At 43.5% G+C, this 19,929-nt stretch overlaps 1 protein-coding gene across 1 annotated transcript in view; it reads left to right on the top strand.

Moving 5' to 3' along the window:
* The window catches only part of LOC309528716 (uncharacterized protein), a gene marked incomplete at its 3' end in the record, with an annotated part of 44,634 nt that overhangs the window by 4,156 nt on the left and 20,549 nt on the right, over positions 1 to 19,929 (top strand). The window contains exons 2-13 of the mRNA XM_082216308.1: positions 1,249 to 1,411; positions 3,087 to 3,236; positions 5,544 to 5,704; positions 6,329 to 6,502; positions 8,944 to 9,091; positions 11,946 to 12,130; positions 12,501 to 12,642; positions 14,200 to 14,379; positions 16,888 to 17,027; positions 17,394 to 17,535; positions 17,915 to 18,045; positions 19,631 to 19,819. Coding sequence (XP_082072434.1) covers positions 1,249 to 1,411; positions 3,087 to 3,236; positions 5,544 to 5,704; positions 6,329 to 6,502; positions 8,944 to 9,091; positions 11,946 to 12,130; positions 12,501 to 12,642; positions 14,200 to 14,379; positions 16,888 to 17,027; positions 17,394 to 17,535; positions 17,915 to 18,045; positions 19,631 to 19,819 — 1,905 coding nt within the window. The remainder of the gene's footprint in view (positions 1 to 1,248; positions 1,412 to 3,086; positions 3,237 to 5,543; positions 5,705 to 6,328; positions 6,503 to 8,943; positions 9,092 to 11,945; positions 12,131 to 12,500; positions 12,643 to 14,199; positions 14,380 to 16,887; positions 17,028 to 17,393; positions 17,536 to 17,914; positions 18,046 to 19,630; positions 19,820 to 19,929) is intronic.

Below are 19,929 nucleotides of genomic sequence, written 5' to 3'. Positions count from 1 at the left end.
TGCATTTAAAAGTAAAATTGAATTTGAAACGTAAAACAACAGGTCTTCTCTCCTTAACTGCCTCTAGCGCAGCCCTCCTGCTTGAGCCTAACTTTTAAACTAGATTAGAGAGGTGCTATTAAAGGTATATCACATTTATCCTTACAACTGCCTCTTTTTGTTCTGGTTTTCTGAGCGCTCCTAAAAAAATGGGTGAAAGGGCTGGTCTACTGTTGCTGCTGCAGCTAGTAGTAGCAAACATCTTTGCATGGACAGGCAGCGGCGCCCAAACCCTGGAGGATAGACAAGGAGCTTTATCATTACAGTCAAACCACTTCTTACGTCTGTCTCCACCTGGAAGTAGCCAACAGGTTCATGCATGTGGAGGAGCGGCAATCCCCGTTCGTGCCTGTGCAGAAGCGGGCAATCGTCGCCTGTGCCTGTGCACAATGGTGCCTTGCCCAGCGACCCCTTTCGACTTTTAGACGGGCCTCTGGAACGGATTGTGGTCGTGAGTACAGGTTCCACTGTATGTCATTTGGATTCTGTTATGCACAGTGATTTGCAAAGATAGAAAAGTAAATTCATCTGCAAAATTTCTGTTTTTAAATCACATGTTTTCAGCTCGGTCCAAGGCACAGTGACTTGTAAGTGATTTCTACTGACTGTAAAGGTAAAGGTAAAGGGACCCCTGACAGTTAAGTCCAGTCGCGAATGTCTCTGAGGTTGCGGCGCTCATCTCGCTTTACAGGCCGAGGGAGCCAGCGTTTGTCCGCTCTGCAGACAGTTTTTCCGGGTCATATGGCCAGCATGACTAAGCCGCTTCTGGCAAAACCAGAGCAGTGCACGGAAACACTGTTTACCTTCCCTCTGGAGTGGTACCTATTCATCTACTTGCACTTTTCGGCGTGCTTTCAAACTGCTAGGTTGGCAGGAGCTGGGACCGAACAACAGGAGCTCACCCTGCCACAGGGATTCGAACTGCTGAACTTCCAATCAGCCCAAGAGGCTCAGTCTTTTAAACCACAGCACCACCCGTGTCCCTTTCTACTGACTGTAGTAGCATTTATTGAATAAAACTGCAAATAATCTTAGGTGAAAACTTTACTACTTGATTCTGTAGAATGTATAAATACTCTGAGGCAAGTGTACAAGCTACTGCAGTTTTGGATCCATGAGAGCTGCTTTACATATATTATTTGAGTACCCTTGAATAGCGAGAAGGGCTTTATTTGGTGACCACACTGTGTTTGTTCTATTGAATTTCAGTGGTCAAAAGAGTATGGCTCTGTCTTCAGCATCCAAATGGGTTCCAAGAAAATGGTGGTGCTGACAGGATATGAGACGGTAAAGGAGGCCCTGGTGACTCAGGCGGACGCATTTGCCGAGAGGCCCATTGTCCCACTTTTGGAAGAGATCACAAAGGGCTTGGGTGAGTCCATTCCTTATGTAGTATCTGGTACTGCTTGTAAATAGATTAACCATGCCAAAAGAGTCTAATCCAAAGGTTATCATGGGAGAAATGCAAAGTATACTTTCCCCTCTCTGTAGATTTGTGGCTTACTCTATAACAGAGGTTCCCAAACTTATTTGGCATATCGCCCCTTTTTCAGAAAAAAATATATACTCAATGCCCCCCCCCCCGAAATCTACCTTCTTTATGCAAACAACAGTCCGATCTGCCCCAGGGGCAGGGCTGGCGCTGCAGCCCGCCTGTCATTGGCCAAATAGGCAGGCAAGCTGCAATCCACTTCCCAGGCCTGGGTGAAGCCGAAAAGGGTTCCCCCATCCTGGGAAAACCCCACACCTTCAGCACAACCGCCCGATCCAGGGGAGGAGTTGTTGCTGCCATCCCTTAATGGCGCCCAACCTGGCAATAAACGTCATTACACAACAGATGAAAAATGCACGGACGATTTTTCAAATTTTTCTTCTCTTCTTCCTTTATGCTTCCACCACCCCTTTATTTGTATTCAATGCCCCCCAATTGTACCCGAGGCTACTAGCATCCCCCAGGGAGTGCTATCTCCCACTTTGGGAAACACTGCTCTATAACTTGAGAATAGCTTTTGAATTTTTCTACCAACCTGTGTTCCTTTGATAGGAGAACAGGATCTGCAGGCATTGGGCTGATCCTGAGTCCCTCCACACCCCAGGCCCCCAATGTCATATGAAGCGTCATCTGCGGATTTCTGTGGATCAAATGAAGTTTTGGGTTTTTTTAAAAAAAAATAGGCCAGAGTTCAGTAAGGTGCTCTTGAATAAACAAAAATGAATAAAAGACTGCATATGTGTATAAAATACTGCATACGCGCATAAAGGATTTCTATGCACTGTCTCATGTACTCATTTGTTTAATTTCTATTCCACAGTAATAAAATAATCATGAAAATCATTGTCTGAAAAACCTTTAAAAGGTTGTTATCATGGGAGCACTGACACGTGGCACAAAAAAACCTTGAAGTTAGTAGCTTTATTAAGGAATCAAAGCATGATCCATGCAGAGACTCATGAGAAATGCTCCCTTATATTGAGCTGTTGCTCAGACCTCCTGGCACCTCCCACTTCGTTCTATTCCTTCTGAGTCAAGCCCCTCCTTCTGTCTCTGGCGAGTCCCAAGGGACCCTCTCCTTCTCTGCTTTGCCCTGTGTTCTACTTTGTGAAATAACTGCCTTGTTCTGGGAGTGGGAGGAAGAGCTGGCAGCCCGTCAAGAGACACACTGTCAGGGGGTGAGGGGCTTGTGGTGAAGCTGCTAAGTCTGACTCCTGTATTTGCTCTGTGCTGGGTCACCTGCTTGTAATCCCCTTTTCCTCACCCTCTAAGCTCCCAGCCTTCAGTAACCCCCAGCTCTTCCCCTCCTCTGAGGTGCGTCCGGTTGTCCACCACCAAGAGCCCGACTCCAAGTCTTCTTCCTCTGCACTTTCCATGGGAGACTCTTGCTCAGGGGGTTTCCACCACTCCTTCTCATCTAGCCAGTCCATGACAGTTGGGGGTCTTGTCTGTGCCTGTCTCAATTCTGTAGTTAAAGGATGAGATGTTAAACAGCAAGTACATATTACTATGGCCAGAATGACTTTGAACCTGCCCCGCCTTTTTCTCTCTTCAGGTGTAGCTTTTTCTCATGGTGAATACTGGAAAGTGATGCGACGGTTTGCGCTAACCACATTACGGGATTACGGCATGGGAAAGAGGTCCATAGAGGACAGAATTGTTGAAGAGTGCAGTGTCCTGGTTAAGAAATTTGAATCTTACCAAGGTGGGTTGGTATTTGTCTCTGCTGCTCCAGGGTGTATCTTCTTGTTGGCATCTGTCTGCCTCGAGAGACAATGGAGTGTGCCTCCAGGGGTGAAGTCAAACCAGTGCATAAGCACAGCAGTTTAAAAGTGCCTGGAGTGTTGTGTTCCATGGGCTTTATCCACACTTCCTCTTCTCCAGGGGAGAACAGAAACAGGGGACACAGAAAGGGCTGAACTCCTCAATGCCTTCTTTGCCTCAGTCTTCTCCGATAAAGAAAACAATGCCCGACCTGAAGAATTTGGAGCAAATGATTCAGCAGAGGAAACACAGCCCAGAATAACTAAGGAGACTGCATCCAAGAGTATTAAAAGAACTGGCAAATGTGATCTCAGAACCACTGGCAGTCATCTTTGAGAATTCCTGGAGAACAGGCGAAGTCCCGGCAGACTGGAGGAGGGCAAATGTTGTCCCTATTTTCAAAAAGGGGGAAAGAGAAGACCCAAATAATTATCGCCCAGTCAGTCTGACATCAATACCAGGGAAGATTCTGGAGCAGATCATTAAGCAAACAGTCTGTGAGCACCTAGAAAGGAATGCTGTGATCACCAATAGTCAGCATGGATTTCTGAAGAATAAGTCATGTCAGACTAACCTGATCTCGTTTTTTGACAGAATTACAAGCCTGGTAGATGAAGGGAACGCAGTGGATGTAGCCTACCTTGATTTCAGCAAGGCATTTGACAAGGTGCCCCATGATATTCTTGTAAAGAAGCTGGTAAAATGCGGTCTTGACTATGCTACCACTCAGTGGATTTGTAACTGGCTGACTGACTGAACCCAAAGGGTTCCTCTTCATCCTGGAGAAGAGTGACTAGTGGGGTGCCACAGGGTTCTGTCTAGGGGCCCGGTCTTATTCAACATCTTTATCAACGACTTGGATGATGGACTCAAGGGCATCCTGATCAAATTTGCAGACTGGGAGGGGTGGCTAACACCCCAGAGGACAGGATCACACTTCAAAATGACCTTGACAGATTAGAGAGCTGGGCCAAAACAAACAAGATGAACTTTAACAGGGAGAAATGTAAAGTATTGCACTTGGGCAAAAAAAATGAGAGGCACAAATACAAGATGGGTGACACCTGGCTTGAGAGCAGTACATGTGAAAAGGATCTAGGAGTCTTGGTTGACCACAAACTTGACATGAGCCAACAGTGTGATGCGGCAGCTAAAAAAGCCAATGCAATTCTAGGCTGCATCAATAGGAGTATAGCATCTAGATCAAGGGAAGTAATAGTGCCACTGTATTCTGCTCTGGTCAGACCTCACCTGCAGTACTGTGTCCAGTTCTGGGCACCACAGTTCAAGAAGGACACTGACAAGCTGGAACGTGTCCAGAGAAGGGCAACCAAAATGGTCAAAGGCCTGGAAACTATGCCTTATGAGGAACGGCTAAGGGAGCTGGGCATGTTTAGCCTGGAGAAGAGGAGGTTAAGGGGTGATATGATAGCCATGTTCAAATATATAAAAGGATGTCACATAGAAGAGGGAGAAAGGTTGTTTTCTGCTGCTCCAGAGAAGCGGACACGGAGCAATGGATCCAAACTACAAGAAAGAAGATTCCACCTAAACATTAGGAAGAACTTCCTGACAGTAAGAGCTGTTCGACAGTGGAATTTGCTGCCAAGGAGTGTGGTGGAGTCTCCTGCTTTGGAGGTCTTTAAGCAGAGGCTTGGCAACCATATGTCAGGAGTGCTCTGATGGTGTTTCCTGCTTGGCAGGGGTTGGACTCGATGGCCCTTGTGGTCTCTTCCAACTCTATGATTCTGTGATTCTATGATCCCGCTGCTTTCCCTTGGGAAAAGCCACTCTTTGGAACAATTTGGGTTTTCCCCAGATTGCCATTAGTTCTGAATTACTGCTAAAGAGTGGTTTTCCCCTTGGAAAGGAGTGGGGGAAGGGAAAAACTGCTTCAACTATGCCTAGAAAGCGTGTGTGAAGTGGAAGTGTGGATGAGCCCATACTTATGGTTAACTCCAGAACTACAGTTCCCAGGGTTGGTTCCTTGTGGAGACATAATCGGTCTGTTCCTGTAGTGTGTAGATTATATTCCAATAGCTCCTATGACTTCCAAGCCCTCTTTAGCATTTCTTAGCCAACATATGGCCACATCCAGCAGCACTTAGGATCAGTTTCTTTGATAAATGAGGTCTACACATAGGTAAGCTGCCAGTAGGGATTTAAGGCAACAAAGAGCAGACTTAAAAACAATGCCCTTTCCATACTTGGAATTTCAACAGAATATTTTTGTTTAACTGTCATATAGGAAACCCGTTTGAGACCGTCACAATTATGAATGCAGCTGTTGCCAATATTATAGTGGCCATACTACTAGGCAAGCGATTTGATTATGAAGATCCCACATACATAAGACTTCTGAATTTGGTCAATGAAAATACCCGGCTTCTTGGAAACTTCTCAGTCATGGTAATCTATTTTTTCCAATTAAAACAAACAGTTGGTTGGGCAGAGCAACCTGTTTATTGTATACTGTTCAGGATTCACTATAAAACACAGAATCTTGGTATCTTGAGAAACTTGGTGGTGATTTGAAATATTTAGAAAACTCAAACAGATGGCACAGTTATCCCATAACTATAACGAAGTCTTTCTGGCCTCATTGCCATTGGGACTCCAAGGACAAGGAAGAACCAGTGATAGCTGGTTCCATGAAAGCTCAGAAGGGGCCCCCGAGGGCAGATCTCCTTCCCTGAAGATGAACCTCCAGAGGAGAATCACAATAGCCTATTATCCTGGGGTTGCACATAAATAATGCTATCCTGAGGTACCCTACCCCCCATTCCAAACGCCATTTCAGAGCCTCCAGGAGACACTGCTGACTGCTATGGGGCAATTTAACTTACACCACCCTTTTAGCCAGAGTAACTTTAAGAAGTCTTTAAGGTGTAATTACTAAACATTAAATCAACCTGAATACATTATTGTTTTGTATTGTATATGGGCAACCACGCTTTGAGACACCCATCTGAGTGTACAGTACTGGGCTTTCCTAATATTTTCTTCTTCTTTTTTCACATTTTATCCTTTCAGCTGTATAACATGTTTCCTGCTCTTGGTTTTCTTTTGGGGGCTTATAAGACTGTCATTCAAAACAGAGATGAGCTGTTTGCCTTCATAAATGCCACCTTCATAAAACACCTCCGAGATTTGGATGAAAATGACCAAAGGAGCTTTATTGACTCATTTCTTATTCGACAGCAAGAGGTAACAGAGCATTTTAAATTTGCCCAGGAGAAATTTTCAGTTCATGCTTTAAGTGTATGTTTGCGAGTGGTTGCATAAGGAGTAGTCAGGAAGCCTCACTTCAGAAGCACACTTTCTGCCATTTCTAACTATTCCACCATCATTAATGTGTTACAGAAACAGTCTCTGCAGGGCCAAAGGTTGCATGCTTGTCAGCATTTCTGAAAATCTACCTTAATCAAATGGCATCTGTTGTGCAATTGTTAGTCAGTTGTTTCTTGCTAGCACATTCCTTTTTGTAGACACAGCAGAGGCTGAAGAGGAGATTGCATAGCCAAGGCTGCCAATTATGCTAGGTTTTGTGCTAATAGTACAAAGGGGGAATAGTGGCTAGTTTGTCCTGCTAGAAATTCATTGCGTTCTGAGGATGGCCACATTTAGACAGGCAGGAATAGCCATTGGGGGGGGGGTAGGAATGGATTTGCTCTTTGCATTTCTCCTCCTTCCACTTAACCTCCACAGTTCTGACTTCTCCCTTTTCTTCCTTCCTCTGCTCTCTCCCCTCTGGTTCCTGGCAGGACAGGCAGCTATTATCCGTGCTGCTGCTCCTGGTGCTATTGAAATACAGGGAACTCACAACATAGGCACATTTAACTTGCCTTATGCACTTGGCATTTTTTTTACAAAATCAAAAAAGCAGTGGGCATCCAACAAAAAAGTCTTGGCAATCCTACTCGCCATTGAACCCAATGTGCTCTGACTATAAACAATTTTGGCTTTACAGGGTTTACCTGGAATGTAACTCTTGTGTAAATTGAGAGTCACCTGTATACACTTACTGATTCACACTTGTGTGCATATGAACAGTTAACCTCAGCTCAAGTTACCTGAGTGTGTGTGGCTCTCAGCAGGCTCTGCTCCCCAGTCTGTTGCTCTTTGTGCTTCCTGGAACAAGCAATGAAGGAGCCATTGAGCTTCTGGCTCCCTGCAAGTGAACTGAATTTCTTCAAATGGGAGATTTTATAGCCTGCACTTTTGCTAATCCAAAGATTGCATGATCCTTTTTGTAAGGAAACCAAGTCCTTTTCTTTTTAATCCGCTTAGAACCTTCTTTCATCTTTGTCTTACTGCCAGCAGACAGAGACTTGTTTGATGTAACTGCAGGAAACTCTGAGTAAAATACTCACTTATTTGCAAAGCTAAGTTCTGTGATTTATTCCAGCCTAAGTATTTTCATGGTTTGTGCTTGTTTAAAGCTGAATGAGGGCAGATACAAATCTAACCAGGCGCCTGGAACAGTAACCACTGTGCTCAACTCTGCTCCTGGAGATTAGGAATCTCTCTTTGTATAAGGTTTCGTGAGCCATTGTGTCAGATGCAGTAACACATTCACACACACATACTCTACACAGAAACTCTGCTCTGAGATTCCTTTCTGAGGACAAATGGTGGGTTAAATTTCTCTTTCCCACTGCAAAAGCCAGGCATACATTCACTTCTACAACCAGTAACAAGAAGGACACAAAGCTTGTCCCGACTATACTGTGACCTCCATCACAAGTTGGCTGGGGCTGGTGGGAGCTGTGATCGGCAACATCTAGAGGGCCCCATGTTGCTCACCTCAGTTTAAAGAAGGTTAACCAAATATAGTTCCAGACTGGCACGTGCTATTTCTGTGTCATGCTTTCCTTTTGGACTATGTGTAAATTCACCAAAGATGTCAGCTGAAAATAGCACTTTATGCAAAATGGCCACTAACCAAGTGTTCACCAGAAATGCTGCCTTTCATGTATGCATTCATATTAAGTCTGCATGATGCCTGAGTATGTTCTAACTCATGGGGTCTTGCACCCAGTAAGGGTTAACCAGTGCTTTTCCCCCTGGGGATTCTATAGGGTATGCAGTTCCAGAATCTTCTTCTTTTTTTCTAGAAGAAAAGCACTGGTTAATTCTAATGGAGGAATCTATTGTTGAACCAGTCAGACAAGTTTATTTGTAAGATGAGGACCACACACTTGCCACCTACATAATGCCATTAGTTCCTGAGTCTAAACCAAGGCTGTTGGCTGAGCAGTTAAGTGCCATGATTAGCATCAGAGAAGAAGGAACTGGATTGCCAAGCTACAACCACCTCTTCACTTAGTTGGTAAACAGAGAACAATAGGGAGAGAGCTGGGTCAGACCCATGTTTGGTGTTTGCTTGACTCCAAAGCTGTGACTAATGGATGAGCAAGACACGTTGGGGTGTTGAGCCCCTCTGTCTTATGATTGGGTTGTATATATGTGTAAATAAATCCTATATCATCATGTTGGCATGGTCTGGAAAACCTGGAATCTCTCACTGCTCAGCGATTGGGGTTACGTGCAGTGATACTTTGGATCATCGGGTCTAGTCAGGTATTCATTTTTATCTCTGCACATGAAATTTTCTCACTCCATTTGTTTTAACTCTTTGCAACCAGGAGGAGAAGAAGAAGAAGACGAATGGATATTTCCACAACGAAAACTTAAAAGCTGTTGTGGCCAATTTATTTGCTGCTGGCACAGAGACCACTGCTACCACACTGCGCTGGGGACTGTTACTAATGATGAAATATCCTGAAATTCAGAGTGAGTGCTTTTCATTGGGTTGGCTCCCATTATTCTGAGATATCTTAAATCCAATTTTATGTAACTATTAGAGCAAGAGCTGAAAGAAAACTTGGGGCAGATTTGGATGTTACCTGAAACAACAGCAGGAGGGGATGAGAACATTGCCCTTCCTGTTATTGTGAAGATTGGCGTGAATTAATTAATCAGCCAGGGGGCAGGATTGTGTGAGGCGATTATGAATATGAAAACACTGGAAATGCATATTGTAGAACCCTGCTTGGCCGGGAATCTCCATGGAAGTCGCCACCTTATGAGAGCTACAGCCATTTTCCCACCTGATATTTAAATAGCCATCCTGGATGCATTTGTCTCCATCAGTATACAGTGGTACCTCGGGTTACATATGCTTCAGGTTACATACACTTCATACATACATACATATGCTTCAGGTTACATCTGCTAACTCAGAAATAGTGCTTCAGGTTAAGAACTTTGCTTCAGGATGAGAACAGAAATCGTGCTCCAGCGGCGCAGCAGCAGCAGGAGGCCCCATTAGCTAATGGGGTGATGCTTCAGGTTAAGAACAGTTTCAGGTTAAGAACGGACCTCCGGAACGAATTAGGTACTTAACCCGAGGTACCACTGTATCAGGCATTGGCTTAAATCAGTGGTTCCCAATTAGCCAATTACTGAGGACCCCCTATTTTTCAAAAGCCAAGCCACAGAACCCCTACTTTTGAAAAATTTGATAACTCTATGGCAGTTACCTGTGCAAGTCATTTAAAAAAATGTGGGGGAGCCTCTAATAAGAAAAGGATTTTAGGTATATTAAATAGACCATAAAATTTGTGGTATTTCCACACAAAATGACAAAGATTTAGTTGGGGGAGAGAGAAATTTAATTTTATTAACATATAGTACAAGTGAACAAATTATGACATGCCAACAGCTACTAAACCTAAATAATAATAATAATAATAATAATAATTTACTCATTGATTTATTTACATGCCACCCATCTGACTGAGTTGCCCCAGCCACTCTGGGCAGCTCCCCAAAAAATGTTAAAAAAACCACCAAACCTAAATGTGATGGGAGAAATCATGCCTCTTTTTGTCTAACAATCCCTTCCACATCTGGTTCAATATTTCCTACTTTTATTCCCAAATCTGGTCCAACATCAAGCCGATTTCTATGCTTGTTCTTCATATAACAAAATGTTTGTTCACAAAGATATGTGGAAAGTAATCCCAGAAGATAGTCGCTAATTATGCAGGTGCTCAGTGATGTAATGTTTTACTTCTGATATCAATTCTTCTTCAGAGGCCTCCAGAAATGTCTCCTCTGTTGGGATGTTAATGAGGCTACAACCTTCTACTCAGCTTACCTAAATTTTTGAATAACCAATTCAATCTTATCTTCAATGTAAGAAAAATTCACATCACTACCTTGAAGGCTTATGTTGAGACTGTATGTGAACCATGCAAAGTTGTTTAACTGATCACTTGGAAATTTTGAATCTGTCAAAATTTTAAATCAGAGGGTGAGCTGTTGTGCTAATCATTGTGGCAATTTGCTTATTTCCCCTGTTGGACTTCCAAGATGACATGTGAATCCCAAACACATATGGCAAGATTCACTGAAAACCCTACCTACAAGTAGTGGAAGAGTCCTATAAACTTGAGACAGATAGGTAGCCGTGTTGGTCTGCCATAGTCAAAATAAAAAAATTCCTTCCAGTAGCACCTTAGAGACCAACTAAGTTTGTTATTGGTATGAGCTTTCGTGTGAATACACACATCTTCAGGTGTATCTGAAGACGTGTGCATGCACATGAAAGCTCATACCAAGAACTAACTTAGTTGGTCTTTAAGGTGCTACTGGAAGGAATTTTTTTATATAAACTTGAGAGTCGCTGAAAGCAATTAGAAGTTCTTTTCAGTTAAAAAGTGAAGCAAAGGGAAGGGATCTTTTCCCTTTAAAAAAAAATGATAAGCACATAAGGTAAAAGGTAAAGGACCCCTGGACGGTTAAGTCCAGTCAAAGATGATTATGGGGTTGCGGCGCTCATCTCACTTTCAGGCCAAGGGAGCCAGCGTTTGTCCACAGACAGCTTTCTGGGTTATGTGGCCAGCATGACTAAACCTCTTCTAACACAACAGAACACTGTGATGGAAACCAGAGCACACGGAAATGCTGTTTACCTTCCCACTGCAGCAGTACCTATTTATCTACTTTCACTGGTGTGCTTTCGAACTGCTAGGTTGGCAGAAACTGGGACAAAGCAATGGGAGTTAACCCTGTCACCGGGATTCAAACTGCCGACCTTCCAGTCAGCAAGCCCAAGAGGCTCAGTGTTGTGCACCATAGCGCCACCCACGTCCCATGTAAACCCACCCCTTGGAGCAAGCTGTTCTCTCTCCCTCTCCCTCTCCCTCTCCCTATTCCCCGCTCCAATCGCAAGAGCCCTAAGAAATTGTGTCAGAGGTTTTTGCTCAATCCCAGGTCACTTCCCACCCAGGAACTCTTTCACAAGTTTTTCCCCTGCTGCTCCTGAGCAGAGGCTGGTTGATGCCTGAAAGGCTTTCACTGTGCAATTAACAAAATATGGGAGTCCCCCAGCAGGTGATGGTGCTTGAGACCCACAGCACTCCCTGAACCCCTCACTGAGAACCACTGCCTTAAATGTTTGTCCTGCTTAAAAATACCTGTGTATAATTCTAGAGATTAAATATGTGAGCCCACGGAATTGGAGAACCAGTTTATGCCAGTTCTATGCTGGAGAGATTAATATTTTGAGAGACAAAGGCCAAAGTCAAAGAGATAATCTTAGCAGAAAAATTAATGCTTTTCCATTTTTTGTTTCTCCCAGTAAAGGTCCAAGAAGAAATTGCAAAGGTTGTTGGATCTTCTCAGCCAAGGATTGAACACCGAACAAAAATGCCTTATACAGATGCTGTGGTCCATGAGATCCAGAGATTTGCCGATGTCGTCCCAACCAACCTGCCACATGCCACGACTACAGATGTTACCCTCAAAGGCTACTTCATTCCAAAGGTGATCCTTTTCACTGAACTGCTGCCCACTAGTTATAATATATTTTAAGGCTTTCCTGGGAGTAAGCCCCTTGGACTTCAGTGTGGGTGACATCTGAGCAGACTTGTATAGGATTACACTGTAAGCATGCAATCTACCCTTCGGAAGGTGTCAGGCATCAGCTTCAACCCATTAAACAGATCTCAGTGGGAAGGAGCACAAGGTTGGAAAAGAAACCATTTCTGGTGGAAGATCATGACTTATATGTTAAAGTTTTTCAAACTAAAGACATTTCTCAAATGATCTCAAATCTCATTTCTCCTGCACTGAATATTAAGTGTACCAGCGGCATATGCTTTATATTAAAATATCTCTTGCTTTGCCTTTGCAGGGGACTCACATCATACCATTGCTGTCCTCTGTGCTGCACGATGAATCTCAATGGGAGAAACCACATAAATTCTATCCTGAGCATTTTCTCAACTCTGAAGGAAAATTCGTAAAGAGAGATGCTTTCATGCCTTTCTCTGCAGGTATTTTTTATTTTTTATTTACTTTTGTGTATACCTGTATAGTTTGTGCTTAATCAATGGGATCTTTACATGCCTGGAATGTAGAATACGGTGCAAAGGTAAGGATCACATCAGTTGCTATGGCCATTTCTGCCACCAGATCTGGCCACCATAAATGTTGCTCACCCGGGAATGTTGCCCTCTGGCTGAAAAAGGTTTCCCACCCCTGGTTTTCAGGACTGCAGGGAGGGATAGTATTGGGAGTACGTAATTCTTTTAAGATGGGCACCGTTAGCTGTTACTTTATCACTGCATTTTAGTATGCTTTAAAGTATTTGGGAAATTTTCTTCTTATGATCAACTATTTGGAGCAATGACACATTGCTCCAAATTGTTGTTGTTTAGTCGTTTAGTCATGTCCGACTCTTCGTGACCCCATGGACCAGAGCACGCCAGGCACTTCTGTCCTCCACTGCCTCCCGCAGTTTGATCAAACTCATGCTAGTAGCTTCAAGAACACCATCCAACCATCTCATTCTCTGTCGTCCCCTTCTCCTTGTGCCCTCCATCTTTCCCAACATCAGGGTCTTTTCCAGGGAGTCTTCTCTTCTCATGAGGTGGCCAAAGTATTGGAGCCTCAGCTTCACGATCTGTCCTTCCAGTGAGCGCTCAGGGCTGATTTCCTTCAAGCTGGATTTAGAAGAGGCAGAGGAACCAGAGACCAAATTGCAAACATGCGCTGGATTATGGAGAAAGCTAGAGAGTTCCAGAAAGACATCTACTTCTGCTTCATTGACTATGCAAAAGCCTTTGACTGTGTCGACCACAGCAAACTATGGCAAGTTCTTAAAGAAATGGGAGTGCCTGATCACCTCATCTGTCTCCTGCGAAATCTCTATGTGGGACAAGAAGCTACAGTTAGAACTGGATATGGAACAACTGATTGGTTCCAAATTGGGAAAGGAGTACGGCAAGGCTGTATATTGTCTCCCTGCTTATTTAACTTATATGCAGAATTCATCATGCGAAAGGCTGGGCTGGATGAATCCCAAGCCGGAATTAAGATTGCCGGAAGAAATATCAACAACCTCAGATATGCAGATGACACAACCTTGATGGCAGAAAGTGAAGAGGAATTAAAGAACCTTTTAATGAGGGTGAAAGAGGAGAGCGCAAAATATGGTCTGAAGCTCAACATCAAAAAAACGAAGATCATGGCCACTGGGCCCATCATCTCCTGGCAAATAGATGGGGAAGAAATGGAGGCAGTGAGAGATTTTACTTTCTTGGGCTCCATGATCAGTGCAGATGGTGACAGCAGTCACGAAATTAAAAGACGCCTGCTCCTTGGGAGAAAGGCGATGGCAAACCTAGACAACATCTTAAAAAGCAGAGACATCACCTTGCCAACAAAGGTCCGTATAGTAAAAGCCATGGTTTTCCCAGTAGTGATGTATGGAAGTGAGAGCTGGACCATAAAGAAGGCTGATCGCCGAAGAATTGATTGCTCCAAATAGTTGATCATAATACTAAGCAACCGATAAACCTGGTTTCTCTGCCCCCTGTGATTTGTTACAGGTCGGAGAGCATGTTTAGGTGAGACTCTTGCCAAAATGGAGCTCTTCCTCTTCTTCACAAGTCTCCTGCAGAGATTCACCTTCCAGCCACCCCCTGGAACATCTCAAGAAGACCTGGAACTTACTCCTGTTGTTGGGCTTGCAACATCTCCCATGCCCCACCAGCTCTGTGCTCTGCCATGTTTCTAAGACTCACAAGCTCCTGGCTTGCTTAGCCTACCTGTGTGTGCAATGCGAGCCTTTCTTAAAACACCCCTGTTCAACAAGGGAATTTGGGTTGAGTAGCCTATGGGTGGAATTGGTCCGTGCTTTGTCACAAACCTTAAGTGTTCCCCTTTACCTGCCATGCTGATGAATCACATAAAGCTAGTGTTGAAGCACTAGACCTGAATATTATGACATTGGGGCTGGGGCACCAACTCTATGGGGCTGAGGTGTCTTAGCCTCTCTCTCCCCCCCCATATCTGTTGAAAGGGTCCATGGCCCCTCAATGTTGAGAGGGTGAGGGAGGCCATCCACAGAGCTGAGCGCAGTGCAGAACAGTGCAGCTCCACTGACCGGCTCCTCCTGAGCGCGGGAGGGGAGGAAACACCGGCCATTGTGGACTCCATGCTTGGTCTCCCCTGACGATGGGATGTTGTGCACTCAGAAGGTCACATCTTGGGTGGCAAATTGGTGCCTCTGCTTCGGGCACAGAGATCAACCAATTAAACTGGTTTCTTGTAGCCACATGTTAACAAATGCCTTCAAATATCTTGAAGCATCATATTCCCAGTTAAATTTCCAAATATGAGCTAGTGATAATAGTTTTACTTGGGAAATACAACTGTACAAGCTGCAGAGACCCCAAAATAGTTTTTTATACAAGCAAATTATGGAGCGTGTGGGCTCTTCAAATCCCTACCAGTTTCTGTCAGTGGGGAATCCAGGTCTGCCTACACCTGAAGCAGTGTCCTCAAGTGTAGTGTGTTGTTCTTTGCCTTGAAGGGCAGACACAAACATTCACTCTAATTTGAGAAAGTAGCAATCTTCACATGTTACATTCAACAAGTGTACAATCTGTGTACGCAAGTAGCTAAGTTGTACACTCATACAATCATTCACAGTTATTCACTTTAAGAAGGCTGATTTCAAAAAGCTTAAGGAACTACTGGGTGAGATCCCATGGCCAGAAATACTTAATAAGAAGGGAGTCCACCTTTCTTAAATGTGAAATATTGAAGGCCCAAATGCAGACAATTCCAGCAGGAAAGAAAAGTAGGAGGCATCTAAACAAACTAGTGTGGTTGCATGAGGAGTTCACAGATGAGCTGAGATTTAAGAAGGACATGTATAAGAAATGAAAATTGGGGGAAATCACAAAGGAGGAATATACATGAGTAGCCAACATTTGCATGGAGAAGGTCAGGTGGGCCAAACTCAGAATGAACTCAGGCTTCATGAGAGGTTTTTTGAAGTAAGAAGAACAAGCAAATAACAGGTCCTCTGCATGGAGAAAATGGGGAAATGCTAGGGTAACAGAGAGAAGCTGAAACTGCTCAACAACTACGGTACTATGCCTGTGTCTTCACCCAAAATGAAAGCAGTGCCAGACCTGGTGATAACAGAATAAACAGTGCAAGGAGGGAGCTGCAGTCCAAAGATAGGAAAATAGGTGATAAGGGAACACCTAGCTACTTTAAATCAAATCTCCGAGGCATGTTGAGCTGCACTCAAGGATACTAAGGGAGCTTACAGATGTCTCAGAGCCTCTGTCTATAATCTTTGAGAATTCCTGGAGAACAGGTTAGGTCCCTGCAGTCTGGAGGAAGGCCAATGTTGTTTCCATCTTTAAGAGTGGGTAGTTACCCAGGTAACTACCGACCAGTCAGTTCGATGTTGATACCAGGAAACATAGAAGCAAACTCCTAGGGGCCAAGGTCCCTTTGGCCCTGCCAATAAAATATTTCAAGGGGCTGCCCCCCCCAGGTGATGGGCATTCCCATTCAAATGGTGTGTGTGTGTGTGTGCCATGTCATGTCATGTGATTGATTATGCAGGGTAGCAAACTTTCAGTTCATCGTGTAATTTAAAATTTGCTCATTCCAGCTTCTCAACAAGAGCTTTAATTTGAATAGTTCCCTCATTCAAGCTCAAAGTGCATGCTTGCTTGTAACTCCAACGGCTTTCTGTAAACTGCCAATCATCTGAATGGCTGTGTCACAATTGTTGGTGCGAATTAGCTTGGGAGTCTGAAAGAATATCCACAGTAATACACTGTTAATCCATAGTAATCCATAGTAATCCTGCGGTTCCCATCTGCTTATTAAGGCTGCATCATTTCTATGTTTCTCTTACTTAAAATCTGGCCAGAGTTCTTATGACAGTTCAGGCATAGAGATCAACCAACAAAGCTGGTTCATTTATTCCCATGTTAACATTTACCTTCAAAGATCTTGAAGCATCATATTCCCAAGTAGATGTGCTGAGAATTGTGACCAAGATGATAAAGTGTCTGGAAACCATGCCTTATGAGGAATGGTAGAGGAAGTTGGGTATGTTAACATCTGTGGCTGCAGTGTATTCTGATTCTGAAATGTATTTGTTGATGTCAGGCAATGGCTTTGTTTCCTCCGGGTTCTTTAAAAAAATCTGTCATAATAGATCTGGCAACTGGGTTTGCTTCTGCTATCTCCATGCTGTCAATTAGTTCAGATTGAACACCGAACAAAAATGCCTTATACAGATGCCGTGGTCCATGAGATCCAGAGATTTGCCAATGTTAACCCAACCAACCTGCCACATGCCACAAGTACAGATGTTACCCTCAATGGCTACTTCATTCCAAAGGTGATCCATTTCACTAAACTGCTGCCCACTAGTTACAATATATTTTAAGGCTTTTCTGGGAGTAAGCCCCTTGGACTTCAGTGTGGGTGACATCTTTGCAGACTTGTATAGGATTGCACTGTAAGCAAGCAATCTACCCTTTGGAAACTGTCAGGCATCAGCTTCAACCCATTAAACAGATCTCAGTGGGAAGGAGCACATGGTTGGAAATTAAACCATTTCTAGTGGGGGATCATGGTTTATATGTTAAGTTTGTCAGACTAATGGCATTTCTCAAATGAACTCAAATCTCATTTCTCTTGCACTCAATATTTATTGCAGAGGAATATACTTTATTTTAAAATGACTCTTCTTTTGCTTTTGCAGGGGACATTCATCATACCATTGCTGTCCTCTGTGCTGCACGATGAATCTCAATGGGAGAAACCACATAAATTCTATCCTGAACATTTTCTTAATTCTGATGGAAAATTCGTAAAGAGAGATGCTTTCATGCCTTTCTCTGCAGGTAATTTTTTTCTACTTTTGTGTATATCTGCAGTGTGTGCTTAGTCAATGGGATTTTTACATGTCTGGAATGTAGCCTATTGTGCAAAGGTAAGGATCACATCTGTTGCTGTGGCCATTTCTGCCACTAGATCTGGCCACTATTGGTGTGCGGCCCCTGGAATGTTGCTCACCAGGGAACGGGGCCTTCAGGCTGAAAAGACACCCCCCCCCCAGTTTTCAGCATTGCAGAATGGCTAGTATTGGGAGTTCATAATTCTTTTAAGATGGGCACCGTTAGCTGTTATTTTATCTCTGCATTTCCTTCTGCTTCAAAATATTAGGGATGTTATTAAGCAACTGCTAAACCCAGTTTCTCTGCTGCCTATGTTTCCTTACAGGTCGGAGAGCATGTATAGGTGAGACTCTTGCCAAAATGGAGCTCTTCCTCTTCTTCACAAGTCTCCTGCAGAAATTCACCTTCCAGCCACCCCCTGGAACATCTCAGGAAGACTTGGACCTTACTCCTGCTGTTGGGCTTACAACATCGCCCATGCCCCACCAGCTCTGTGCTCTGCCACGTTTCTAAGACTCACAAACTCCTGGCTTGGGTATTTGGGTTGAGTAGCCTATGGGTGGAATTGATCCGTGCTTTGTCACAAATCTTAAGTGTTCCCCTGTACCTGCCATACTGCTGAATACCATGAAACTAGCATTGGAGCATCTCTCTCTTAAAACCTGGCCCTGAATTCTTATGACACTTGGGGCATAGAGATCAACCAACAAAGCTGGTTCATTTATTCCCATGTTTACATATCCTTTCATATTCCCAAGTAGATATGCAGAGTACTGTGACCGAGACGAAGAAGGGTCTGGAAACCATGCCTTATGAGGAATGGTTGAGGAAGTTGGGTATGTTAACATCTGTGGCTGCAATGTATGCTGATTCTGAACTGTATTTGTTGATGTCAGGCAATGGCTTTGTTTCCTCCGTGTTCTTTAAAAAGTCTGTCATAATAGATCTGGCAACTGGGTTTGCTTCTGCTATCTCCATGCTGTCAATTAGTTCAGTGGCTTTCTGCTTCTGGCTTAGAATTAAACAACCATCTTCCATCTCCTCCCTGTATCTGAATGAACTTTCTCTGAGAGTCTGGGTAGCTTAAGGCTTCCCTCATCAATGGAATTCTGACTGGTCACATGAAAAATGAAAATGGTGGAAATGTGTCAAAATCAAAATCAGAACTTCAATCTCTACAAGAGGAAAAACTCAAAGCCTTCTCCGCCTAGCTACTGCTATGAGAGGGAAGAGGGAACTAATCCCTTTCACACTGGTGTCAGTGGAAGTCTCCATGGTCTCACCAGGAAATAGAAAAAATGTCTAGTTTGAATGTCTCTTCTCTTTTAAGAAAATCCAGCCACACCCACTATAATACTTTGATTTTTCTTCTTCACTGGGCCCCATAACCTTTATAGGAATGGATTTAGGCACTATGAGAGGATGTACAGTTTAGTTATTGTCCTTCCTTGTTCACATTCTTGCATGTCATATGCTCTAATGTATACAAAGATATACCCTAATGCCATCATGTTAAACAGTTTCAAGATGAAAATGAATAAAAACTATGCTAAAAAGAAAAATATGTGTGAGTGTTTCAATGGGAGAATGTTCAGGAAATACTGGGCACTTTCAAACTAAATGCAGTTGTTCCTAATTAAAGTTGAATAATTTCATCTGCAAATGATTTCACAATGCTGCCCTTCACTCCCATTATAACAGATTAATTTTACACATAACCTGGGTGACAGGTCTGCAAGCAGGTTCAAGAGAGTTTGAATTTGCTCCTGAAATCAATAGTTTGAGGAAGTGGGCACCACTCACTTGAGTAAACATTAAGCTGAAAGGCAAATAATCCAATGTACAGCTTTGAATAGTTGAGGAGAAGAAAACAAAATCAGAGGGCCAATGCGGGACACTTTTTACTGGATGGTTTAATGATTTGCTAGAGACAGTATCTAGCATAATATAAATACTGCTCACTGCAGTTGCAAGACATTACCCTTGACCAAACTGCACTGTAGCTTTCATTATAACCATTGCAAAACAAATTGCTTGCTGAAACGAAATGGATTGGACGGAGCCGATTCCAGCGTTGTTCCTCTTTATCCTTATGACTTCCTTTGTTTTGAAAGTGGGCACTTTCTGGGACAAGAGCTCCCAAAATCTTCCACCAGGTCCAAGGCCTTTACCTCTCATTGGGAATCTCCACATCATGGATCTCAAGAGGCCTCACAGAACCATGTTAAAGGTAAAGCTTTTGGTTCTTCCCATGGCAAGGCTGAAGGGTACTGGGGAAGCCCAGTCAGATGAGCGGGGTAATAATAATAATAATAATAATAATAATAATAATAAAAATAA

The sequence above is a fragment of the Podarcis vaucheri genome, assembly GCF_965113315.1.
Source record: "Podarcis vaucheri genome assembly, chromosome: 3".
Lineage (NCBI taxonomy): Eukaryota > Metazoa > Chordata > Lepidosauria > Squamata > Lacertidae > Podarcis > Podarcis vaucheri.
This window is presented reverse-complemented; position numbering and strand designations above follow the sequence as displayed.